This window comes from Acomys russatus, chromosome 13 (assembly GCF_903995435.1).
Source record: "Acomys russatus chromosome 13, mAcoRus1.1, whole genome shotgun sequence".
NCBI lineage: Eukaryota > Metazoa > Chordata > Mammalia > Rodentia > Muridae > Acomys > Acomys russatus.
Window position 1 is genome coordinate 197,011 of NC_067149.1, and position 24,755 is coordinate 221,765.

Sequence of the window (24,755 nt, forward strand, 5' to 3'; positions counted from 1 at the left end):
CATGGTTAGAAACTACTGTTTCCAGAGATACAAGGGTGATCTGGGAAGTGACTGTTACAAAGCTGACTCCATTTTTGTCCCTGGTGGGCATGTGACCCATGTGAACTGTTTTGAAGGCACATGGCACAAGCTGGGTCGCGGTTTATGTTGGTAGTGTCATAGTCTGCAGCCCTGAGTAGCTTCTTGCTTTAGGTGGTTCTAGGGAGTATTATGAGCTTTTGTACTTTTTACCTCCAGTAATGGAAAAATGAAGCTTTTTAGGTATTGGTCAAAAGTTCTGATTTGAGGGTTTAAAAAAAAATGTAGTAAGAAATGGATCATCTATTTCAACTAACTTCTTCAATTATGAAATTTTTATCCTAATAGAATCCTATCTCATATATAATACTACAAGTGGGTACATCCCCCAAAATGATTATAGATAAGTTTAATCATCTCAACTTGCTAACATATTTTCATTTTTCCTGTAAATATGTTTATTTTTATTTATAAAAAATTCTGAAATCAATCCATTTGGGTTGGTGGTGTACAGAATGCACATAAGTGTGTTAACTATTATGACTTCTTTCAAGTCTAAATGATTTAATAAAACTTTTTTAAATTATACTTACAATTGACTCTTATTTTAGAAAGTTCTTAAGTGATTTTCTAACTTACAAAATGGACTTATTCACAGGGCTTTGAATGGTTATTCCCCCCCCCCCAATTCTCAAAAAAAGGTATTTTATTTATATTTATGTGTATATATCTGCCCCATGTGCACAAGTACCAGAGGAGGCTAGAAGAGGATGTCAGATCTCCTAGAGCTGGTTGTAAAGCATGTGATATGGGTGCTGGGAATCAAACTCAGTCCTCTGAAAGGGCAGCAAGTGCTCTTAACTGTGGAGCCCTCTCTGCAGCTCCACGAAAACTTAATTCTTAAGCATTGCAAGACTAGTGTCTTCTCCGTTACTTCCCAGGTTCACAGGATTCATAATCAAAGATGGATTCTGTGATGCCATGCCAAGGCCTTGGAATATAGAGGACCATGCCCCACAGTGAGAGCTCACAGAAAAAAGGAAGGTGGTGTTGCTAGTCAGGCCCATCAGTGTGTGCCGTGTGGGCCTAATTCCCAACTGTGCCTCTCTTTTCCTTTTCCTATTGCGGAAATAAAACACTTAAGACAAAAGCAACTCCGAGGAGTAAGGAGAGACTGGATAACCATCCCTAGGTACAGTGCATCGTAGTGGAGAAGTCAGGTTGTTAGGAGTGTGGGGTAGCTGATCACATTACATCTACCTCAGAAAGCAGACCGGGATATGTGAATGCTAGTGCCCAGCTCGCTATCTCTTACTTATACCATCAGGATCCCCTCCTGAGGGAATATTCCTGCCCCAAATTAAGATGAGTCTTCCCACATCACTAAGCCCAGTCAAGAGAACCCTCCACAGGCATACCCATTGTCCCATCTCCCGGGCGGTTCTAGATTCTATCCGGTTGGCAGCACCATCTCAGTGCCCATGGAACAGTGTGGCACTCTGAGCTGATAAATGCAAACCAGCTAGTCACAGCTATATGTCGGGTCTACACCAAAGAGCTCATTGAAGGCTCAGTCTCTGACGTTCAGGGGCAGAACTTTGGCTCCTGAGGACATGGATCTGATCAATGGACTGATTCATAATTAGATGGACTGGGGCCTGTAGAGAGGACTCAGTGGTTAAGAGTGCTTAGCCTATGTTTGGTTTCCAAAACCACATAGCAGCTCAAAGACTTCTGTAACTGCAATTCCAAGGGATACAAAATCCTCTTCTAACTTCCTCGGGCTCCTGTACACATGTAGTACACATACCTCGGGAAGTGAGACCTGATTGGAGTAAGGGGGCTTACAGTATGCACTTAAAGGGTGCATTGTGTCTCTGGCGTCTTCGTCACTGGGATCCCAGCTACCATGATGTGAGAAGTTCTGCTTGACCACACTGAGGCAAAATAAATCTTGCCTCTCTTAAGTTACGTTTCTCAGATACTTTGTCACAATGAAGAAAGGCTAATATGCTTCCATCTTACAAATAGTTCGATCTCCTACACGCTTAGGAGCAACTTGTGACATGAGAAAACGCTTCCAAGATGTCTGGATTGTATAGATTCACCCCTAATGGCTCAAGGTTCTGCTTGGCTTCTAGCCAGCCCTGTTCTGTCTCCTGGGCAGCTTGGTCTATATTGCTTCCTACTCCATTTTTATGCTAGTCAAGGAACTAGCTAGTTCTTCCTGGTCTACTCCTGTCATATCCTTGGCTGGGAGCTAGCTATCAAAGGCACAATTCTTACGGCCAAACTTCAGTGCAAAAAGGTGACAGGATTTACGCAAGATTACAAAGCAAGCAAGAGCAGGTCTGGATCAAAGCAAGACATCTGGCTCCCAGGCAGTGAGCTGTCCACTCTCTTGTCCTGAACTGTCTATGGATTTATAAATTCTCACATGTCATAATCAGGCCTTCTGTTGTGTTTTAATCCTGCTATGCCTTTGCTGAGTGCCTGAGTGAAACGGTTGTGGAAAGAGACCAGCAACACATACATAGCAAGTCCACCACAGAGCTGGAGCCCTCTGGTGATGCTAAAGCTAGTTAGGCTGCAGATGAGTATCTGTCTGCCATAGGTCAGCTGCCTATTAGCCACTGAGGTCTCCAAAGGGCAGGCCTTCCTTCCCACCCTGCATACTTACTGCATGACGGACGTCATGACTGCATGCGTGATGGAGGTGGGAGAACCTAACACTAGAGCAGGCGCAGCTGTCAGAAGCCGAAGGGTGGATGGGTGACCAGATGAACCCACCTGCTCCCAAAGAACCAAGGCAACAGGTGCATGGTTGCCTGTGAAAGTGGCTACAGGGAACACTAGAGTGCAACAGGAGACAACAAGAAAGCTTATAGACTACAGAGCAAGGAAACCAGAGCACCTGGCGCCTGCCACCCATGCTGGACAGGGAAAAGAGATTCTCCCCTTTGCATTGGGTAGGGATGGAAGAGCATCTTAGCAGCATCAGCAGATACTGGGAATCCTGGCTAAGAGGAAGCTTCATAATGCTTATGGGCTGACAACCTTAATAAAGAAGGAATCCTGAAACCTGCAGGAATTAACCTTATCTTACAGCTAAGAGCCATTTTAGAACTTAGTACCTTAATTTGAATTTATCTAATTTGAATTGAATTGGGCAGGGGTCAGTCTAGCTCATTCTTATCTTTGAGACCCTACCCCCACCTCACCCCTACCCCCACCTCACCCCTACCCCTACTCCCAGGCATTCTTCTTCACTGGTTGAATTGAAGGCTGGTTCAGGAGCCAGAGTCCCTTGGCTGGGATGACTAATACAGACTTACTGAGAAGTAGTATCCATAGGGAGCAGGTATTGCATCAGTGAAGGTTATGCAGGGTACCATCCTCAAGATTTGGGTCAGGGAGCCCTTCCAGGCCAGGGCTCTGTTGAAACATGTAAGCTCACACTGGCCCCTTGGTTTCCCACCATTGTCTCCCAGCACAGCATCTGTCACTAATGATTTTATATACAAAGAGCTGTGATTTCCTAGTCTGGAGATAGGGCCCCAAGAGGTGGGGTTGCTGTTGTTTTTGCTGGTTGCTGTTGTTGTGGTTTGTCAAGCGATTGTGCACAAAGAGACGAGTAGAAGAAATTGAATATACTGAAGGCAAACTCTCACCTAGGAACTGGACACCCCTAACCAACAAGGATATTGACACCCCCTTTCCCCTCTAGCCTTCTATCTCTCCGACCTAGTGTTGAGAGGTTGGAAGGGGTAGGGGTGGTATAGGGAAGTAGGAAAAAGAACCAAATAGATAGGTACAGGCTGGCCTCCAATGTGTGTGTGTGTGTGTGTGTGTGTGTGTGTGTGTGTGTACACATGCTTACTTGCACTTATCATGGTGTGTATATGGAGGTGAGAGGATATATTTCAAGAGTCAGTTCTTTCCTTCCACCATATAGGCCCCAGACTGAACCCAGTTAGTCAGAGTTGGTGTTAGGTGCCTCTGCCTTTCGAGCCATCTCACTCACCCCCTTTTTAGTTTTATTAGCATATGTTAATGGCCTTCATTATTACATCGTCATGTGTATATATAATGTATCTTGATGAAATTCACACCCTATTATCTTTTCTTGTCCCCTCGTGTTCCTGTTGATCCCCCTTCCTTCCTAAGCAATATTTCTTTTTTTTTTTTCCTTTTGAGAACCAGTTTGCTTAGTTACAGAACTTGCAGAAAGACAGCTAAGTTAGTGACAAGCCAGTTACTTATGAGCTACCCCAGGGGAGAAAATGTCTCTTTTTCTTCCAATAAACATTAACTGCCTATAGATCCGCAGCAAAGAGCGTGGCTTCCGAAGCTTCCCAACACCCTTCTGTGACAGAATGTTGGCCTGCCCAGTCTTGTGTAGGTCTGCTGCAGGTATTCAAAGCTGCTTTGAGAGCTCAAGAATGCCAGGGCCATGGCATGCCCGGAAGACACTTTTCCACAGTCCTCCACCCCCTCCTCCATCCTTACATTCTTCCTGCCCTCTCTTCCTCAGTGTCCCCTAAGCCTTGGAGAGGGGTAGGATACAGATGTCTCATGTATGCATGAGCACTCTATGGTCATTTATCCTCACTGACTCATCATGAACATCTGTAGTTCACGTGCCCACTGGGAGGGGGAGGGGTGCCAGCAGCACTAATTTATAAATATAAACATAATTATTTGGAATTTAGTGCTTTGACTCACGTGATCATCTACAAACAACAGCAAAAGCCTCCCCCGTCACTTACTAGGACCTCCCCAGACATTGGCTTTTGATCTGAACTCCTTCCTGTGGATCAAGCCTCAAATCTAATCAGTGTTTGGTTACCCCGATAGCAGACTTACCACTCTTGGGCCTGTAGGTGCTTGCCTGGCCAGATGGTAGTGCTATGCATGGGGTTCAAAGCCATGCAAGACTAAGTGGAACACTGTGCAAAGTGTCTTCCAGGCATCACTAGTGATAACAACTTGCCTCTAGCCTTCTGAGTAGCATCTCCCAACACTATGAGGGGTTGCCTTCAGTTCATAGAAACTGGCTGGTTATTAGATTTCCTGGCCAAAGGATCCAAGTAACTGTGTTCAACTAACATTAATTTCACTTAATAATGAGTCCAAAGTGCATGAATACATGGTGCTGGCAACTGGCAGAGGTTGCCAAAGGGTTGGCTCACATGCCAGTTAGGACAGAAAGAAGATTTCATCATGGTATTTAGAGTAACAATTCTTTTAATTGGATATGTGTGGATTTTTAAATTTAGTGTTTTGGACTACAGTTGACTATAGGCAATAAAACTAAAGAAAACACAAGCTTGGAGAAGGGGAGATTATTGAACATCCCAATTGTATTTTCCATCCTACAAATACCATTTTGGCCTAAACCATCACCCCTTCTTGTCTGTACTGGTCTCTTCTACTTCTCTCTACTATTTGGGGGGGGGGGCAGGGTTCTGTTTTGATTTTTGTTTTGTTTTTTGAGATAGAGTTTCTATGTGTAACAGCCCTGGCTGTCCTGGACTCACTTTGTAGATCAGCCTGGCCTCGAACTCAGAGATCCACCTGCCTCTGCCTCCTGAGTGCTGGGATTAAAGGCGTGTGCCACCACGTCCAGCTTGGGGACAGGTTTTTTTTAACTGATGCTGGAGCCTGCCATTTAAACTAGACTAGGTGGCTAGTGAGCCCCCAGGATCTGCCAAATTTGCCCCTAGTGAGGAGGTGACAGGTGCATACTGCCATGCTGAGCTTGACACAAGTGCTAGCAATTCGAACTGAGGTCCTCACACCTGGGCAGGAAACCCTTTGCCAGCTTATCTATCACCCCACTTCACCTCTAGAATTTCTTACTTTTCCCCACCAGAAATGCTACCTGTCTTAGTTACTGTTCCGTTGCTGCAAAGAGGCACCATGACCAAGGCAACTTACAAAAGAAAGCATTTAGTTAGTGGCTTGCTTACCGTTTCAGAGGGTCATCATGAACATCTTTTCGAGGGAACATGCTGGCATGTGGCCATGTGCTGGAGAAGTAGCTGGGAGCTCACATCTGCTTCATGCGAGGTGCAGACCAAGAGAGAGAAACACTGGGCCCAGTGTGGATGGGCTTTTAAAACCTCACTGTAGGAGGCAGAGGCAGGAGGATCTCTGTGAGTACTGTGAGTTCCAGGCCAGCCTGGTCTACAAACTGAGTCCAGGACAGTCAAGGTTACACAGAGAAACCCTGTCTCAAGAAAAAAAAAAGAGGGCTGGAGAGATGATTCAGCAGTTAAGAGCACGGACTGCTCTTCCAGAGGTCCTGAGTTCAATTCTCAGCAACCACATGGTGGCTCACAACCTCTATAATGCGATCCGATACATACTGTATACATAATAAATAAATATTTAAAAAGCAACAACAACAACAAAAAAAACCCTCAAAGTCCTGTCAGACATGGTGGCACACCCCTTTAATCCCAGCACTCAGAAGCCGAGGCAGGAGGATCTCTGTGAGTTTAAGGACAGCCTGGTCTACAAAGCAAGTCTAGGACAGCCAGGGTTGTTACACAGAGAAACCTTGTCACGAAAAACCTAAAAAAAAACAAAAACAAAAATAACAAAAAACTCAAAGCCTACTCCTCAGTGGCACACTTCCTTTAACAAGGCCACACCCACTCCAGTAGAGCCACACCTTCTAATCCTTCCTAAACAGTTCCACTGATTGAAGACCAAGCAATCAAATAGAGGAGCCTATGGAGGCCACTGTATTATCTGTTCTTCCCTCTCCTTAACACGTGGTGACATCATTATCCTTTGACTTTTTTTAGATTAATTTATTTATGGTGTTTTGACTGCATGTATTGCTGTGCACCACATACGTGCAGTATCTTCAAGGCTAGACGAAGCTATTAGATACCCTCTGGAGCTGGAGCCCCAGATGACTGTGAGCTGCTATGTGGGTGCTAGTAACTGAACCTGGATCCTCTAGAACAGTCCGCATGTTAGTGTTCTTAGCCACTGAGCCATATCTCCAGCCCTGAGTTTAACTTCTTTAGGTTCCATAAGTGAAATATACATAGTGTGTTTGTGTGTTTGTGTGTGTGTGTGTGTGTGTGTGTGTGTGTGTGTGTGTGTATATATGTGTGGGGGGGGGGCAGATTCTGGAATGTGACTCTACCTTGTTTCAGCTATTTCAACACAGACCTCCTAACCCACATCTTTTCACCCAGCCCACCACACCATTTTATACATACCTTGGAGAGTCTGAGTGCTATTCCCTTCTCTCGGGATCTCAGCGTCCATTTCTGTTGCTTCTCCCACACAGCACTAGTCACTCAGTCTCCTATGAACTGAATACACACATGAATCCCAGGAGCTGGCTCCAGACCTTACAGTGTCCATCTGCATCTGGTGTCCACATTGTCCCAAGAAGTCCAAGAGCCCTCCTCAGGCAGGCATTCTCAGAAGTAGTCACCAGTAGAGAGTGTGGGATAGGGACAGAAGCCACCATGCTGCAATAAGACTGAATCCACAGTGTGAACTTCTGCCCAGTTACTGAGTCCCTTGTCCCTCGGCAGGTGTGTGTGTGGGGTGGTGACCATGGAGAAAGCTAGCACCTGTGCTGTATTTTGTAACCATCGAGGAGTATTCATATTCAAGGGCTCTTGGCCTTACCTCTGAGCCCCAGCCCTGTTTCTGCAGACTGCTTACAAGGGCCCCTCCCACGGCCAAGGAATGAGGGGGATGGCAACCTGTCTGTACAACATGGGTGAGGCCATCACTTGGGGAAGCAGGGCAAGTGCACTCATGCCCAGCTCTTTTTCTTCTTCTTACAAAGCCATAAATGTGACTGGAGAGATGGCTCAGTGGGTAAGAGGACCAGCTGCTCTTCAAGAGGACCCAGGTTTGATTCTCAGCACCCACATGAGGACAAACAACTGTCTGTAACTCCAGGATCTGACACCCTCGTCTGGCCTCCGAGGGCATGAGACAAGCATGAGGTGCACAGACATGCAGGCAGAATATCCATTCACACAACTAAAATGAAATGAAATGAAAATAAAGCCACAAATGTCATCATGATCACCCCTCATCACGGCCTTCTCCAATTCAGATTATTTCCCAAACACCTTCCTTCCAAATACCAGTGACCTGTGAACTTGGGGTGAATAGCCAACACCTGAGCTCTCTGGGAAAATGTTCAACTCGTATCTGTCAGAAAATGCTTAAAACAATAAGAATGCAGCAGAACTGTTTTTGTGGCTCCTTCCAGTTTATTGCCTGAGTAGGCTTCTGTAGTCCCAGTTAAAAGTGTGACACACTCACACACACACACACAATTGCATTTATACAAACTTGGAGATTGTACTAGTTACAAGGAAAGGCTCTTTTTTTTTTTTTTAAGGAAAGGCTCTTAATGATAATTGAGCGTGGCATAGTGCTTCCTGCCTGTCACGCCCCTGAGCTGGGAGCATCCCAGAAGATTCAAGGCCAGCCTGAGTTATGTAGTTAAATCTGGCCAGTTGGACTATAAAATGAGACCCTGTCTCAAAGCTCTCACCAAGGGCCAGTGCGGCGGCTCAGAAGGGAAGGGCACTTGCTGTCAAGCCTGATAACCTGAGCTCAAACTCCTCCTCAACCCCAGGACCCACGTGATGGCAGCAGAGAAGCGACTCCCACAAATTGTCTTCTGACCTCCACAAACACGCTGTGGTACAGCCCATCTGCCGCTGCCCTCCACCAAAATAAATGGGGGTGGGGGAACCCACTCCCACCAAAAATAAATAAAATACGACAGGCTGGAGAGATGGCTCAGTGCATAAAGCGCTTGCTGTGTAAGCATGCATGAAGACCTGGGTTCAAATCTCCCCAGAACCCATATAAAGCTAGGCACTGTAGCATACCTTTTTGTTTGTTTGTTTGTTGTTTTAATTTATTGTAATTTATTCAGATCGCATCTCGATTGTTATCCCCTTGCTTGTATCTTCCCATTCCCACCCTCCCTCCCTCTTCTACCCTATTCCCCTCCCCTAGACCTCTAGCAGAAGGGGACCTCCTCCCCCACCATATGGCCACAGCCTATCAGGTCTCATCTGGATAGCCTGCTTCCCCTTCCTCTGTGTGCCACTGGGCCTCCCAACCAAGGGGAAGTGATCAAATCCGGGGCACCAGAGTTCATGTCAGAGGTAGTCCCAGCTCCCCCCACAACAGTGGAGAATGAGCTGTCAATTGGCAGGGTATCTAGGTTTACTTCATGCATTGTCCTTGGTTGGTGCAACAATGAGGGAACCCAGACACAGAAAAACACACATGGTATATACTCACTTATAACTGGATATTAGCCCAACATAGATGTCCTCTGAGAGACTCCACCCAGCAAGGGATCGGGACAGATGCTGAGACTTACTGCTGGACTCTGGGTGAGAGTGGTATGGAAGAATGGGGGAATGGAAGGACCCAGAAGGTTCAGGAGCACCACAAGGAGACCATCAAGGCCATAGGATCAGGGCCCACTGGGACTTACACAATCCCAGTGCTCTTATGGCCGGATGGGAAGCAGAGGCGGGAGCCCCTCCCCTCCACCAGAAGCTTGTGATCAGCTGGCCTGAGGGGAGCAGTAGCAACAGAAGGGACCGTATCTTAAAATAGAAGGTGAGGGCTGAGACTGTCCTCTGACCTCCACATGTATACCACAGCTTAGGAACACTTGCCACCACTCACACACACACATTCTATACACACACCCCCAAAAAAGGTATTAAAAAAAATGATACCAATTTCAGTTCAGCACACACTGATTTCCTCTCCTTTTTCCATCCCATCCCTCCTCCTGCACTGAGATGAGGCCGGGGATTATAATGAAACCAAACCCCCTTGGCATAAGGAGCATCTTCCCGGTTTTATTTTTGGTGCCACCTCTGTGAGCGTTGGCATGGAATTTCCTCATACGTTGAAACCGCAGGTACTCACACGTCTACTGGTAAAATGGCATCAAGGGGCCCCACCGATTCAAGATGGGGACCTTGACTCTCTGGTGAGAAACACAGGGACAGCCAGGGAGGAGAAGGTAGCCTTTGCCCACTTCTGGAGCTGGCTGCCGCTCCAGCTCCATGAGGCAGGGGAAGTCCGGCCTCTGGTGAAGCCAGTAGGGGTCATACTGGGACAGGTACAGAGCCAAGGACGCTGGGTAAGCATAGGGGCAGCTGGTGGTAAACCTGGACTGCTCCTTCACGGGAGTGCTGACTTGTGGTGGGAAAAACCCTCGCACTCCCAAGTCTTTTGCGGTCATGTAGGGTCTTTTGAAAGCAGGATACCCGTCCTCCAGCTTAGGGTTGGGGTTAGGCGTGGGCCGGTAAAACTCTTTGTTCCGGAGCTGACTGTCCAGCTTGGCCTGCTGTAGAAACAAAAGGAAGGACTGAGAAAGGTTGCCAAGGCAGTGTACCTCAAAGCATTCCAAACAAAATGCACATGGGCAGCAGGGCCCCGTTGTGTAAACCTGTAATCCCAGCACTCGGGAGGCAGAGGCAGGCGGATCTCTGTGAGTTCGAGGCCAGCATGGTCTACAGAGCGAGTCCAGGGCAGCCAAGACTATACAGAGAAACCCTGTCTCTAAAACACATGCACACACACACGCACGCACACACGCATGCATACACGCACGCATACCACTTTTTTAAATGTTACGTTCAGGGCTGGAGAGATGGGACAAAGACTGAGAACACTGGCTGCTCTCATAGAGGACCCAGGTTCTGTTCCCAGCACCCCTGTGGTGGCTCACAACCATCTGTAACTCCAGTCCCAGAGATTCTGACACCCACCTATGGCCCTCATGGGTACCAGGCACACATGTAGTACATAGATATATATGCAGGCAAATGACCCATATACATTTTTAAAAATCTGTTTTAAAAGTAGATTATTTTATAATGCTTTATTTAGGGGGAGGCATGTGAAGTTGTATGCAGTTGTGCAGTGTGGGGAGGGCATCATGGCACACATGTTACATACATACATACATACATACATACATACATACATACATACATACTACAGAATTTTTTAAAAGAAAGAGCCAGGCTATGGTGGTACATGTTTTTAATCCCAGCACTTGAGTAGCAGAAGCTGGTGGAACTCAAGTTCTAGGCCAGCTTGGTTTACAGAGCCAAGTCCAGCATAGTCAGGGCTACACAGTGAGAAAAATCCTGCCTTGAAAATCCAAAATAAATAAATAAATAAATAATAAATAAAATCATGAGACTGGAGAGATGGTTCAGTGGTTAAGGTCATTTGCTATACTTGCAGAGGACTGAGGTTCAGTCACCAGCAGCCACACGGTAGCTCACAACCATGCATAATTCTGGTTCCAGAGGACCCAACACCCTCTTCTGACTCCTGTGTGCACTGCATGCATGTAGTACACAGACATACATGCAGGCAAAATACACATAAAATCAAATAATCTAAAGTAAAGATCACACCAGGGAACCACGGAGTGAATCGCAGGCTGACAAGTGTTCCTACCTCTTGTGGTGTGACTCTGGAGTATTTGTGCTTCCCAAAGGGCTGGTAGTCGACCATGTATGAGCTTTTGTATATGTCTAGGTCCACATAGTTCTAGAGGACAAGTGAGAAAACAGAACAAGAGCTTGGCTCTGTCATTCTTCCACTTAGAGCCATTTCAGGACTTTGTTGTTGTTGTTGTTGTTTTGTTTTTGAAACAGGGTTTCTCTATGTAATAGCCCTGGCTGTCCCGGAATTCTCTTTGTAGACCAGGCTGGCCTCGAATTCCGCCTGCCTCTGCCTCCCCAAGTGCTCAGAATAAAGGCATGTACCACCACTCCCGGCTCTGTTTCAGGACTTTTTATTGACCATAAAGTAAGAGCCAGCTTCGGGCCCTGGCATCAGGAGCTGTGCGTGATCTGGTATCTGCCCCTTAACACCGCTCTCCCTTCTTCTGTGTCTCTTTTCTCTCTGCACCACCACAGCAGCCTCGTACAAGTTCTTACTGCCTGAGGAAAACAAGAACTGTTCTCCTTGCCAACCGGCGAAGTCCTACACATCTTCTAACACACAAGTCAAATGTCATTTCCCCCAATCAGTCTCCCACCTCTTTATGCCCCAGCTTTCAAGAATGAAAAGCACCCGGTGGTGGTGGCACACACCTTTAATCCCAGCACTCTGAAGGTGGAGGCAGGTGGATCTCTGTGAGTTCGAGGCCAGCCTGGTCTACAAAGTGAGTCTAGGACAGCCAAGGCCCTGTCTTGAAAAACCAAAAAGAAAATAAATAAATAAACAATGAAAACCTTCCTCCCTTCCTCTTTTCCCCTCTGCTTCAGTAAGACACTTTGCAAATGTTCTTTCAGGAGACCAGACTGATTACCAGGACCCACATGAGGCAGCTGTAGTTCTAGGGAGTTCTGATGTGTCTGACCTTTGAGGGCACCTGCATACACACACACACACACACACACACACACACAGAGAGAGAGAGAGAGAGAGAGAGAGAGAGAGAGAGAGAGAGAGAGAGAGAGAGAGAGAGAGAGAGAGAGAGAGAGAGAGAGAGAAAGAGAGAGATATTAAATCTTTGAGGGCTGGAGCAATGACTCAGTGGTTAAGAGCGCCGCCTGCTCTTCCAAAGGTCCTGAGTTCAATTCCCAGCAACCACATGGTGGCTCATGACCATCTGTAATGTGATATGGCACCCTCTTCTGGCTTGCAGGAGTACATGCAAGCAGAGCACTATATACATAATAATAAATAAATCTTTAAAAAAAATAAATCTTTGAAAAATAACTGTGAAGTTTCTGAGTGTAGTGGTTCACACCCATAATACAGCATTTAGGAAGTGGAAGCAGGAAGTACAGGAATACAGGAGCACAAGGCACAGAGACCACAAAAAACACCTGTAACCCCAGCACTCGGAGAAGCAGAGGCAGGTGGATCTCTGTGAGTTCGAGGCCAGCCTGGTCTACAAAGTGAGTCCAGGACAGTCAAGGCTACACAGAGAGATCCTGTCTCAAAAAGAAAAACCAAAACCAAAAAAAAAAAAAAAAAAAAAAAAAAAAAGGAAGAAGAGGAGAAAAGGAAGGAAAGAAAGGGAGGGAGGGGAGGAGAGAGAGAGAGATGGTTCAGCAGTTAGGAGCACGTGCTGGTCTTGTGAAGGATCTGGGTTCAGTTCCCAGCACCCATATAGAGACTCACAGCCATCCATAACTCCAGTTTTAGGGTATATGCCCTCTTCTGGTTTTTTGTGAGCACCAGGTACACACACACACACACGTACGCACGCACACAAATAAATAAATAATAAATAAAATAAAATAAGTAAGCAAAATTTTTTAAGTAGACAAAATATTTAGCCAGGTGAAGTGTTTTAAATCTTTAATCCCAGTATTGAGGAGACAGAGGCAGGCCGATCTCTGAGAGTTTGAAACCAGTGTGGTCTACATAGCAAGACATAACAAGTTCCAGGCCAGCCAGGGATACATAATGAGACTCTGTCTTAAAAATAAATGAGTAAGGGTTATACTGAAAAGCCCTGTCTCAAAAATAAATAAGCAAATAAATAAACAAACACTCAAAAACAAAAGCAACCACCATAACAACAAAATTAATGTGGTATACTATTGCTTTAGCTGTCTCTTTCTCAGAAGTCCAGTGCTGGTGCCTAATAAATTCAGGATAAATAAATAAATCTCCAGAATAGTTCAAAGGTCCTGAGTTCAATTCCCAGCTACCATATGGTGGCTCATAACCATCTAGTGCCCTCTTCTGGCCTGCAGGCATACTTGCAGGCAAGAATACTGTATAAATAATAAGTAAATAAATCTTTAAAAAATAAGTAAATAAATAAATAAATCTCCAGAACAGTGCAGACTTTCCCTGGTGCTGTGTACCTAACACTGAGATGGTTATAGAGGATGGAAACCTACATCACTCACCTTTTTGGGGTTCACCACACGCGCCATGGCCAAGGACCTAGAGAGACATGTCAGTTAGCCCTGCTCTTCCTCAAGCAGGGGCAATACCCTACTGTTTCCACAGTTATACAAAGAAAGCAGAATTGCTCTGCTCCCCTTGGTCCATCCTCTTCCACCTTCCCTAAGATTCTACCTTCCATGTTCCCTGAAGAAAGGGAGATACTAAGCATGGGTGTATGGAGCTCTGTGACAAAGGGACCAGAGAAATTAGAATTCTCTCAAAATATCATCTCCACCTCTCCAAACAGTGCATCAAATATCAAAGGAAAGTTTAACAACTAAGAAACAGAAGCCATGAGTTTACAACACCTGCCGATCCCTGTGCTGTGTAAATCCCCTAGCATGGCCATTTGGAGCTTCTAACGTATCCCTGCAGCAGAGTTGCAGAGATGAGAACAGGGTGGGATCCATGCCCCACCCTCACCCCCCAGCCAATGGGGACCAGGGCTCACATCACTCTGAGGAAGTGAGAGACCCAGGCCCAGGGCTCTAGCAGTTCAGAAGCAGGATGTCCGGGTAAAGGAAGTCAGGTGGCATTCTCAGATAAAGGATGAACATGAAGGTCCAACCTTGTCCTTACCTTACCTTTTGGCAAGACTCAATGCTCCTGCCCTTTCAACCCCAGGTGTCCCTGCTGTATGGCCAGTCCTGTTGGCACTGTCTCCCTGACACACCGCCCCTGAGACCAGCCCTGGCCTTCACAATTGAGATTGTTTTTGTCATTGGCCCCAGACATTGTGATGTGAGCAGCTAGTCAGCCCTCCTGAATGTCAGTTCCCCTGTCTCTGGCTTTCTGCTCCTGAAGTCTCAGCACATCTGGACCAACTGGGCCAAAATAAGCCTGGATGATTGAATAGTACTGGAGGGAAGATGCTTTTTCAATACTCTACAGGCCAGGCTATTGCCAGGAGAGGCAACTGGTTGACAACATCAGACACACTTAAGCTAAATGCCCCCAAATCTCTTGCCTTAGAACCTGCCTCATCCTATTTGTCAAAAGTCTTACTCTCATGTACTTGTGTTAGTAAGACTATTTAAAAACAAAACCACAAAACCGAAAGTAGTGAGTGTTGTTGAAGATTCAGAGAGTAAAATTCATGCATCTAATCAAAATAGGTTAGAAGTTTCTCAAAAGTTAAGCACAGGGGCTCAAAAAACAGCCCAGCAGGGAAAGAGTCTTGCCACCAGTGGTACTACTTGTGTTTGAACCTGGGATTTACATGATGGGAGGAGAGAACCGCATCCTGAAAGCTGTCCTCTGACCTCCACATGCACATACAAGTATAAATGTCTAAGGCCACATGGAGAAGGAACCACGTGATCTGGAGGTGTCACTTACAGTCATATATCGAAAGGAATTAAAGACAGAGATTTAGAGGCACTGGGTGCCACACTCATCGCAGCGGAACACTCGCTCGATGCCTGACTGGCCACAGCAGCTCAGCGGGTTACCTAAATGCAGTACAGCATCCTCAGTGAAATGTTACCCAGTGCCACAAAGGACCAAGCATCTGACCCATGCTACAAGGAGGATGAAACTCGAAAACATTACGCTAAGTTAAAAACACTAGTCACAGATAGACAAATGAGATTGCCAAATGCATAGGAACAGGGTGTAAAGTGGTTTGCTATTTGTTTATGTATTTACTTATTTGCTTACTTGGCACTTAGGAGAACAGCCTGAAGGAGCAACTGGGTGCTATTCATGCAGCCTGGGCAGGTTAGTTCACCCCAGAGAGCCCTTCACTGGGGACTGAAGTCCTGTGTTGTTCACAGTCTTCCTCACCACAGACTACAACACAAATGATCACATCATACTAAATTTAACCTTTTACAATGCAATGCAACACGCTTCTTGTGAACATGTGACATATGTGTATCTGTGTGCACTTGTATGCGCACAAGCATGCCTGTGTGAGCGTGGAAGCCAGAGGTCACTCCCTACCTTAGCTTTTGAGACAGGCTCTCTTGATGAACCTAATTTGGGTAGGCTAGTTGGCCAGTGAGCTGGAGGGGATCCACCTCTCTCAGCATTGAGAGCACAGCTGTGATCCACCGAGCTTGGGCCTCTTTATGTCAGGGTGGGGGATCTGAAGTAGGTCCTCCTGCTAGTGTTGTGAACACTGTACCAAGTAACTGAGCCATTTCCACAGTCTACCTCTCAATATCCCCCCCTGTGTCTTTCTCTCTCTCTCTCTCTCTCTCTCTCTCTCTCTCTCTCTCTCTCTCTATATATATATATATATATATATATATATATATATATATATATATATATATATATATATATATCCTCCAATTTAGAAACAGAGTTTCTCTGCTTAGCCCTGGCTGTTCTAGAACTCACTCTGTAGAGCAGGCTGGCCTCAAACTCACAGAAATCCACCTGCCTCTGTTTCCCAGGCTAAGGTAGGGAGTGATGTTGACCTCTGGCTTCCACATGCACACAAACATACTCACGCATGCAGGCACACAGACACACACAAGTGCACACAGATACATATATATCACACATATATGTATAATCTGAATATCACATAAGTGTACATGACCACTGCCCAGGGTTATATGCGTCTCAAGAACTAAAGTACAGAGCTGGGCACAGTGGCGCACACCTTTAATCCCAGCACTTGGGAGGCAGAGGCAGGTGGATCTCATGAGTTCAAAGCCAACCTGGTCTACAAAATGAGTCAAAACCCTGTCTCAAAAACAAACAAAAAACCAAAAGTACAAAACATGTTTTCCCATGATGCTATCACCTGATTTATTAGCATGAAAAGGTATGTTTATTTACACTTGTAAGAAATGTATGCTTTTTACATTTTACACCGGAAAGCAAAGGTTGTCTCTTTGTTTTGTATTGTGTTACCTGTATTGTGCATGCTTACCCTGATCTCAAGGGTCCTCCCATGTCAGCTTCCACACTGTCCACCGTGTGTGTGTGTGTGTGTGTGTGTGTGTGTGTGTGAGACATTGTGTAGTGTAGGGTAAGACACTAAATAAAAATTAGTAAAAGGGTGGAGTGCAGGGACCTTCGTGGCCAGGATCCAATAACCAGAATAGCAGAAACAACCAAGGCCCCCAGGGGCTTTGTTCTTCGCTGGCCCCACCCCCTCCCGTAAGAATAATCACCTCCAAATCGATAAAAACACTCGTCCAAACACACATTCATAGGTTTGCCTGTGACAAGCAAAGGAAGTAATGTGCATTTAACTACTTGACTCAGGGTCTAGTATGCTGTAAAAGATTAATTATTGCTGAGGAATGCCCCCAAAGATCTTCTTAGTGTGGATCCCACTTCAAGCCCCCCACCCCACCCCATCGCTGCCACCCCTTACCCCGGAGGGAGAGCCAGGTACCCAAATTTTTGTTTATATGCAAATGCAGCCTGTTAATATTGTTAGGTCACAGGAGAACATTCTCCAGGCTCAGAAGCTCCAGTTCCTCCAGGCTTCTATTAAAGGGATTACAATCCACTTCCTGCCTAACAGAGCTAACGCACCATGGGAAGGCCCCAGGCCAGGGATTAAAGCATTTGCGCCTTTAATTAGGAGCAGTCTTTCCCCGAGTGCCTCAAACACAAACAGGCAGCCACATTACAAAGCACCACACCCTCTCCTTGGGGCTGGGGTAGGAGGGTGAGCTTGCTGCGGGGCTGGGGCCGGGGGAGGGGGTGTGTGTAACCAAACAGGCATTTCTCAAAGAAGGGCCTAGTCCCGTGCCCTCAACCCAAACTAAACTCCAACCAGGTTAAGGCAGAATCTTCCTTGGCACAGCAAGGCAGAAGGAAGAGACCTGGTTAAAGACCCTAGAGGACTGCCACATCTCGAGCAGGGCTGTGCTGTCTGGTGAGGATGCTGTAGTGTCTCACAGCAGGGGGTCAGTAGCGTGCAAGGAGACAGCTTTGGGAACTAGAGAGTAAATTCGGAGTGATCTGTCCCACCAGAAGCATACTGGCTCTGTCCTTCCCCAGTCCCGACGCAGAACCCATGAGGGTTCCCGAAGGGCCTGGACTATCTGGGAGCAGCCAAGTGAGTTCTAATTCACAGCTGCCTGGAATTCTGTCCTCACTTCTCTCTCTCTCTCTCTCTCTCTCTGTCTCTCTCTCTCTCCAACCCTAGAATAATCTACTCTGAAGAGGCTTCTCTTGTAGCTCAAGACTCTTCCTACAATCAACCAAGAAACTGGGTCGTGCCAGTTGCCCCTGCTGTTCAAGAGGAGAGGATTGAAACCCAGAGTTTTCCAGGAGCTTGAACAACATAGGGCAGGTGGAAGCTCATTGAATGGAAGAAAATACTATCAAGAGCCTCTGAACTTTTTAAAGAAGCAAAAGAACTCAGGGCCTCTCACTTCGTTGTTCAATAACATGGAGGCCTAAACTGCTGAGCACCCCACCCAAATATGCTCCTCTTTTACCTGGACACACCTCTGGTAAAAGTGTCGTCTATAAATCAGGCACAACTTATGGTTAAAGCAGCACCTAACAATAAAATAGAGAAATGAGAACAACAGACTATAATAAAATTTAAAACGTACTACCATGCATTACCAGGCATGGTAGTGCAAGGCACTTAAGAGGCAGAGGCAGGCGGATCGCTGTGAGTTCAAAGCCAGCCTGGTACACAAAGCAAGTCCAGGACAGCCAGGGCTACACAGAGAAACTCTGTCTCAAAAAAAAAAAAAAAAAAAAAAAAAAGGAAAGAAAGAAAAGTAAAGTAAAGAAAAATTAGCTGGGCAGTGATGGCACATGCTTGTAACCCCAGCACTTGGGAGGCAGAGGCAGTCAGATTGATGAGAGTTCAAGGCCAGCCTGGTCTACAAAGAGAGTTCCAGGACAGCCACGATTACACAGAGAAACCTTGTCTGGAAAAACCAATTCTTGCTTAGTGGACATGAGGCCTTCAGTTCAATACTCAGTATTGCAAAAGAGTAAATAAATACTCCATCACTAGTATGTCTTAACGTACAGAAAATATGGGCATTACATTTTTTAAAGACGTATTTGTTTTATTTCATGTGTATGAACATTTTTGTCTGCATCTGTATATGTGTACTACATTGTGTGCCTGGTGTCTGAAGAGCACAGAAGAAGGTGTCAGATTCCCCTGGGACTGGTGTTAACAGATGGTTGTGAGTCATCAAGTGGGGTTCTGTGACTCAAACCTGGGTCCTTTGAAATGTAAAAAGTGCTCTTAAACACTGAGCCTTCTCTTCAGCCCCACATGGACATTGTTTAAGACAGACACACAAATGAGTTCCAGAATAGCCAGGACTACACAGAGAAATCCTGTCCTGAAAAATCAAAATAAATAAATAAATAAATAAATAAATAAATAAATAAATAAATAAATGACAGAAATACAAATGAACCAAATGTCTTCCTTTTCTACCAATGGAGATTGCAGTGTCCTTATGTTTATTCCTCCTGCCTGACACTTACATTATTAAGATCCAATTTCAGGGCCAGTGGGATGATTCTGGGTAAAGGTACTTGCTGCCAAGCCTGACAACCTGAGCTTGATACCCAATACTCCTATGTTGGGAGAACCAACTTTTGAAAGTTGTTCTCTGATGACCACGCACGTAAATAAATACTCAACTACAGACTCACACGCACACACACACACGCAGAGAGACAGAGAGAGAGAGAGACAGAGAGAGAGAGACTAATTATTAATAATAAAATAAAACATTTTAAATATATTTTTTCTTAAAGATGTATTTATTATGTATACAGTGCTCTGCCTGCATGTACATCTGCAGGCCAGAAGAGAGCATCAGATCACATTATAGATGGTTGTGAGCTACCATGTGGTTGCTGGGAATTGAACTCAGGACCTTTAGGAAGGGTAGTCAGTGCTCTTAACCTCTGAGCCACCTCTCTAGCCCCAAAATAAAACATTTTAAAGGTGCGTGCTTGTAATCCCAGCACTTGGGAGGTAGAGACTGGAGGATCAGGAATTCAAGGACACCCTCAGCTACAAATCGAGTTCAGGTCCAGAGTTCCAGGTCAGCCTGGGTTGTGTGAAATTCTGTCTCAAAAAAAAAAAAAAAAGTATCTAGCTGAGTGTGGTGGCACATGCCTGTAATCCCAGCACCAGGGAGGCAGAGGTAGGCAGATCTCTGTGAGTTCGAGCCCAGCCTGTTCTACAAAGTGAGTCCAGGACATGCAAGGCTACACAGAATAACTCTGTTTTGGGCAGTGGGGGTGGGGGAAGTTAAAAATAGTATCAAACCTGAGTTACACCTGGTTCCTGATATATAGTTTCCAGTACTGAAATGAAGAAACTGTTGCTTCCTCATGCATTATTGTTAGGCATCTCAACTGACATAACCTTTGAAGTTGATTTAGAGCTGTCTGCTCAAAATGCCAAGGGCTCTAGTCTTTGAGCTAGCAGTTTCATTTCTAGATGTGATCTTTACATCAACGATCGATCTCCTATGCAAAGACAGGCATGAGATGGTTCATTATGGCTTGAAATCATAAAAATTTTCATGTACCTAAATCTACGTGAACAGAAACTGATAAAAAAACAATTTATATTCATACACAGTATAAAATATTAGCGTTATTTAAAGAAGATAAGTTCATCAGAAGGATTGCTATGGAAAGATGTGGAGGCCCATGAGAGGAATAAAACCATTTCTTTTTTTTTTTTTTTTTTTTTTTTTTTGGTTTTTTTTTTCGAGACAGGGTTTCTCTGTGTAGCCTTGGCCATCCTGGACTCACTTTGTAGACCAGGCTGGCCTCGAACTCACAGCGATCCGCCTGCCTCTGCCTCCCGAGTGCTAGGATTAAAGGCATGCGCCACCACGCCCGGCCTAAAACCATTTCTTAAAGAAACTAAATTATATAATTTTTATATCCTTGAGGCTAGATGGATAAGGCCTTTCTGCCTAAAAGCTTGGAAATGGTATGGAAAATAAAAGCTGTCAGGCTCTCTACCCGATTCTATGTGTAGGATGTGGCCTGTGGGTGGTCAACGCGGTCCCGTTGCTGCTGCTGGTGGCAGAGATAATAGAGAGGAGTTTGTGCTACAAAGAGCTGAAAGCCCATCGCTCCTAAGAGACCTTACTTAGCCCAACAATTACTGCAGCATACTAGCTGAGCCTATTTTGGTCCCTAGTTCCTCTGTCAACTTTCCTGAATTCTTTCTGATGCTTTTCGGACCATGTGTCCAGGGTCAGTGCTGGGTCAGGCCATTTAGATGTTGAAAGGACAAGGTGATCAGTAAGTCACACCTTCATTCTCTGCGTGCTCGACCCGGCCCTGGATGTGTAATCTAGGAAAGCATCTCCTCTTGTGCCATCACATTGGAATAAGGTACAGAGGGGAGCATCTCCCTGGGAGTGGTGTTGACAGCCCGGCCAGTCATTTGGGGGTCAGCCTGCCTGCTTGCACCTCAGAACATAGAGCTGGCAGCGGGAGGCTGAGAAGAAGATGGTGAGGCTCTGAGCGTATGCCTGCAACTATGTCTATATGCCACATGCATGCCAATAGAGGTTGAAAGAGGGTGCCTGATCCCCTAGGACTGGCATTAAAATGGTTGTGAACCTCCATATGGGTGCTGGGAACTGAACCAGGTCCTTTACAAGAGCATCCAGTGCTATTAAACGCTGAGCCATTCACCTCTCCAGCCCCTATGGCCACCATCTTCATCACTCAGGGCAGGGTCCACCATGGTCGGCTCCCCACTGTCCACTTTATCTTTCCTCCACGGCACAGTGCTTGTGGTACAATCATCACCACCCTGACTCCTGGATTTGATTGGTCCAAGCACAAACAACAGTGCGCATCACCAGCGGGCTGTTGAGCAGTTGGCTGTGTTCTCCCCTCTACCGAGGAATCGGTGGCCAATCCTGAGGGTTTGTACTTCTGGCAAATTCCCAAGTGAAGCTGCTCTGGCATTAACACCAGGCGCTGGGCTATCTAAAGCAAGCAGAGTATCTATGTCCTTTGCTTTACACTGAGTCAGCAGTGGGTGCCTGGAGCCACAAAGAAGGATAGCGCCCCCTACACAGGACATTAGACCAGCAGCTATAGACATCGTTGGCAGCCAGCAGCACATGAACAAAAAAGAAATCGATCCTTCCAGAACCAGAATGGATACACAGAAGAGGGAAAGCCCAAGAAAACCAGAATAGAGTCCTAGCTGAAGGTGCAGAAAGCCCCAAATCCCTGGCTAGATGCTGAGGTACCTTCCTTTTATTGTGCAAGTTAGTTTAGGTTTAGTGTTCTGTTACCTGCTACCAAACTACTCCTGATACATCATTATCAGCCTGGGAGAGTAAGAACCGCATTTGCCATCAGTATCCCGTGCTGCCTCTAAGGATGCCAACAAGGAGATACCCATCAATTTGTGCAAGGATGGCTGCTTACTTTCATGTCACAGGACCCCATGATGGCCTTAGCCAGACTCAGAGCTGGCCTGGGCCTGCTTCTGTTTGTTTTGTTTCTGATTATGTATTTGTGTGTATCTTTGGGGGTGTCTGTCATGAGTATGCCGGAGGAGACCAGAGAGGGCACTGAATCCTGCGGAGCTGAAGTACTAGGCAGTTGTGAACTAACTACCCAACACAGGAGCTGGGAACTGAAGTCCTGTCTTCTGGAAGAGCATCGAACACTAAGAACTCAACCACTGAGCCATGTCTCCAGCCTTCTGGGTATTGTTTTGCTTGTTTGCTTTTTTTTTTTTTTTTTTAAACATTTATTTATTTATTATGTATACAATGCTCTGCCTAAATGTACATCTGCAGGCCAGAAGAGGGCATCAGATCACGTTATAGATGGTTGTGAGCCACCATGTAGTTTCTGGGAATTGAACTCAGGACTTCAGGAAGAGCAGTTGGTGCTCATAACCGCTGAGCCATCTCCCCAGCCCATGCTTGTTTGCTGTATAGCCCTGGCTGTCCCTGAACTCTGTAGGCCAGGCTGGCCTCGAACTCAGAGATCTGCCTGCCTCTGCTTCCCGAATGTTGGGATTAAAAGTGTGTGCCAAGGAGGCCTGGTGGCACTCAAAGAAAGAATAAGCTGGCTACCAAGATAACACTTGATAGCCTATGACCATAAAGTGGGGGAGGATGTCCCTCTCGGTCATAGACCTAGGGAAGGGGAATAGGATGAAAGCAGGAGGGAGGGAGGAATGGGAGGATACAAGTGATGGGATAACAATTGAGCTGTAATCTGAATAAATTAATTAAATAATTTTTTTAAAAAAGTGTGTGCCACCACCACCACCAGGCTCAGTTTGGTTTTTTAAGACAAGGTCTCTCAATATGTACCCTTATCTGGCTTCTATGTAAAGGCTGTCTTTGAACTCACGGCAGTTACTCTTGCCTATGTCTGAACCATACTGACATCACAGGCATGTGCTGCCAGCCACATCTGTATAGATCTACTTCTTGCCCTGGTCCCTGTCCACTTCCTAGTGTTCTAGGCTGAAATGAGCCCCGCTTGTTGCAAGCCCCCCAGTGACCACCTTAGGCTACTTGCTCATAGTTTCCTTCTAGCTCCAAGGTGGTTGTTCATCCACTCATTTGGTCATTAATTAGTCTGGGACAAGCTTCCAATATGTCAAGTGGGCTGGCCTCCAACTTGGAGCTAATCTCCCATTGCTTAGAGTCTCTGGAAAGCTAGGATTACAGGTACAAGCCAGCACACCTGGGTAGCAAAGAATTGTGATCATTTGATCTTCGTTGAACGTTCCCTTTACAAAACGCAGCTGCCTGCTTTAGCAGTTAATGAGTGAGTGTATGCATTCCCCATACTGCGTTCCTCAACTACCCTGGGTACTTGGGTCTCAGAGCCATCAGGTTTACTTCTTCTGGGCGGTAGTGATGCACGCTTTTTAATCCTAGCACTCAGGAGGCAGAAGCAGGCAGATGTCTGTAAGTTTGAGGCCAGCCTGGTCTACAGAGTGAGTTCCAGGACAGCCAGGGCTAAGTCAGAAAAAAAAAAAAAAACCTGTCTCTAAAAACCAAGACAACAACAACAAAAGACGTTGCCTATGGCTTGAGCAGTAGAAGCCCCTCAGGGCACACCTGGGATTCCCAAGGTGGGTAGCAAGAGGCAAGAAGGTCACGAACTCAGGACTAAATAAAGAGACCTTGTTTCATAAAATAGAAGTCGCAGACTTGGTGGTTTGTGGTGGTCAGGTATACTGTCAGGAGGCCGAAGCAGGAGGATCACAAGTTTGAGTCGCATTTGACTCCAGAGTGAATTCAAGCCCAGCCCAGGCAGCTTAGCCACACCTGTAGGAAAATAGAAAGTGGTAAAAAGGGACCAAAGAAGCCAGGCGTGGTGGCGCACGCCTTTAATCCCAGCACTCGGGAGGTAGAGGCAGGCGGATCGCTGTGAGTTCGAGGCCAGCCTGGTCTACAAAGTGAGTCCAGGATGGCCAAGGCTACACACAGAGAAACCCTGTCTCGAAGAAAACCAAAAAAAAAAAAAAAAAAAAAAGGGACCAAAGAATCGGCAAGAAGAGCTGTTGTGATGGTATGGTGCTTTAATCCCGGCACTCTGGAGGCTGAGGCAGGTAGACCTTGAGTTTGAGGAGAGCCTGGTCTACATAGTAAGACCCTGTCTCTAAATAAATAAATCAAGTTAAAGCTTCTCCCCCACTTACCTCACTTGGGGTCTGGTGTCCTTGGTGTGTGGTGAGGGCAGAGCTCTCTCCTCTGCCCAGCTTGGCTGTCCTCAGATGGCTTTCCTTTCTGTGTGCTTCTGTGTCCTCTCGCTTTACTTATGGCCTGCCCTCAGCTTGGTTCTCA

General features: G+C 46.0%; 1 protein-coding gene across 2 annotated transcripts; it reads right to left on the reverse strand.

The window, feature by feature from the left end:
- Window positions 1-9,979: 9,979 nt before the first annotated feature.
- On the reverse strand, window positions 9,980-13,973 carry Tex37 (testis expressed 37). 2 transcript variants are annotated; one of them, XM_051154560.1, is made up of 3 exons: window positions 13,947-13,973; window positions 11,527-11,619; window positions 9,980-10,396 (listed from the first exon to the last, which is right to left on the reverse strand). In XM_051154560.1, exons 1-3 carry the CDS (start codon window positions 13,971-13,973, stop codon window positions 9,980-9,982), a joined length of 537 nt encoding a protein of 178 aa, XP_051010517.1. The 2 variants fall into 2 exon arrangements, with proteins under 2 accessions (XP_051010517.1, XP_051010516.1); XM_051154559.1 differs by having other exon boundaries at window positions 9,980-10,399.
- Between the last annotated feature and the right edge of the window lie 10,782 nt (window positions 13,974-24,755).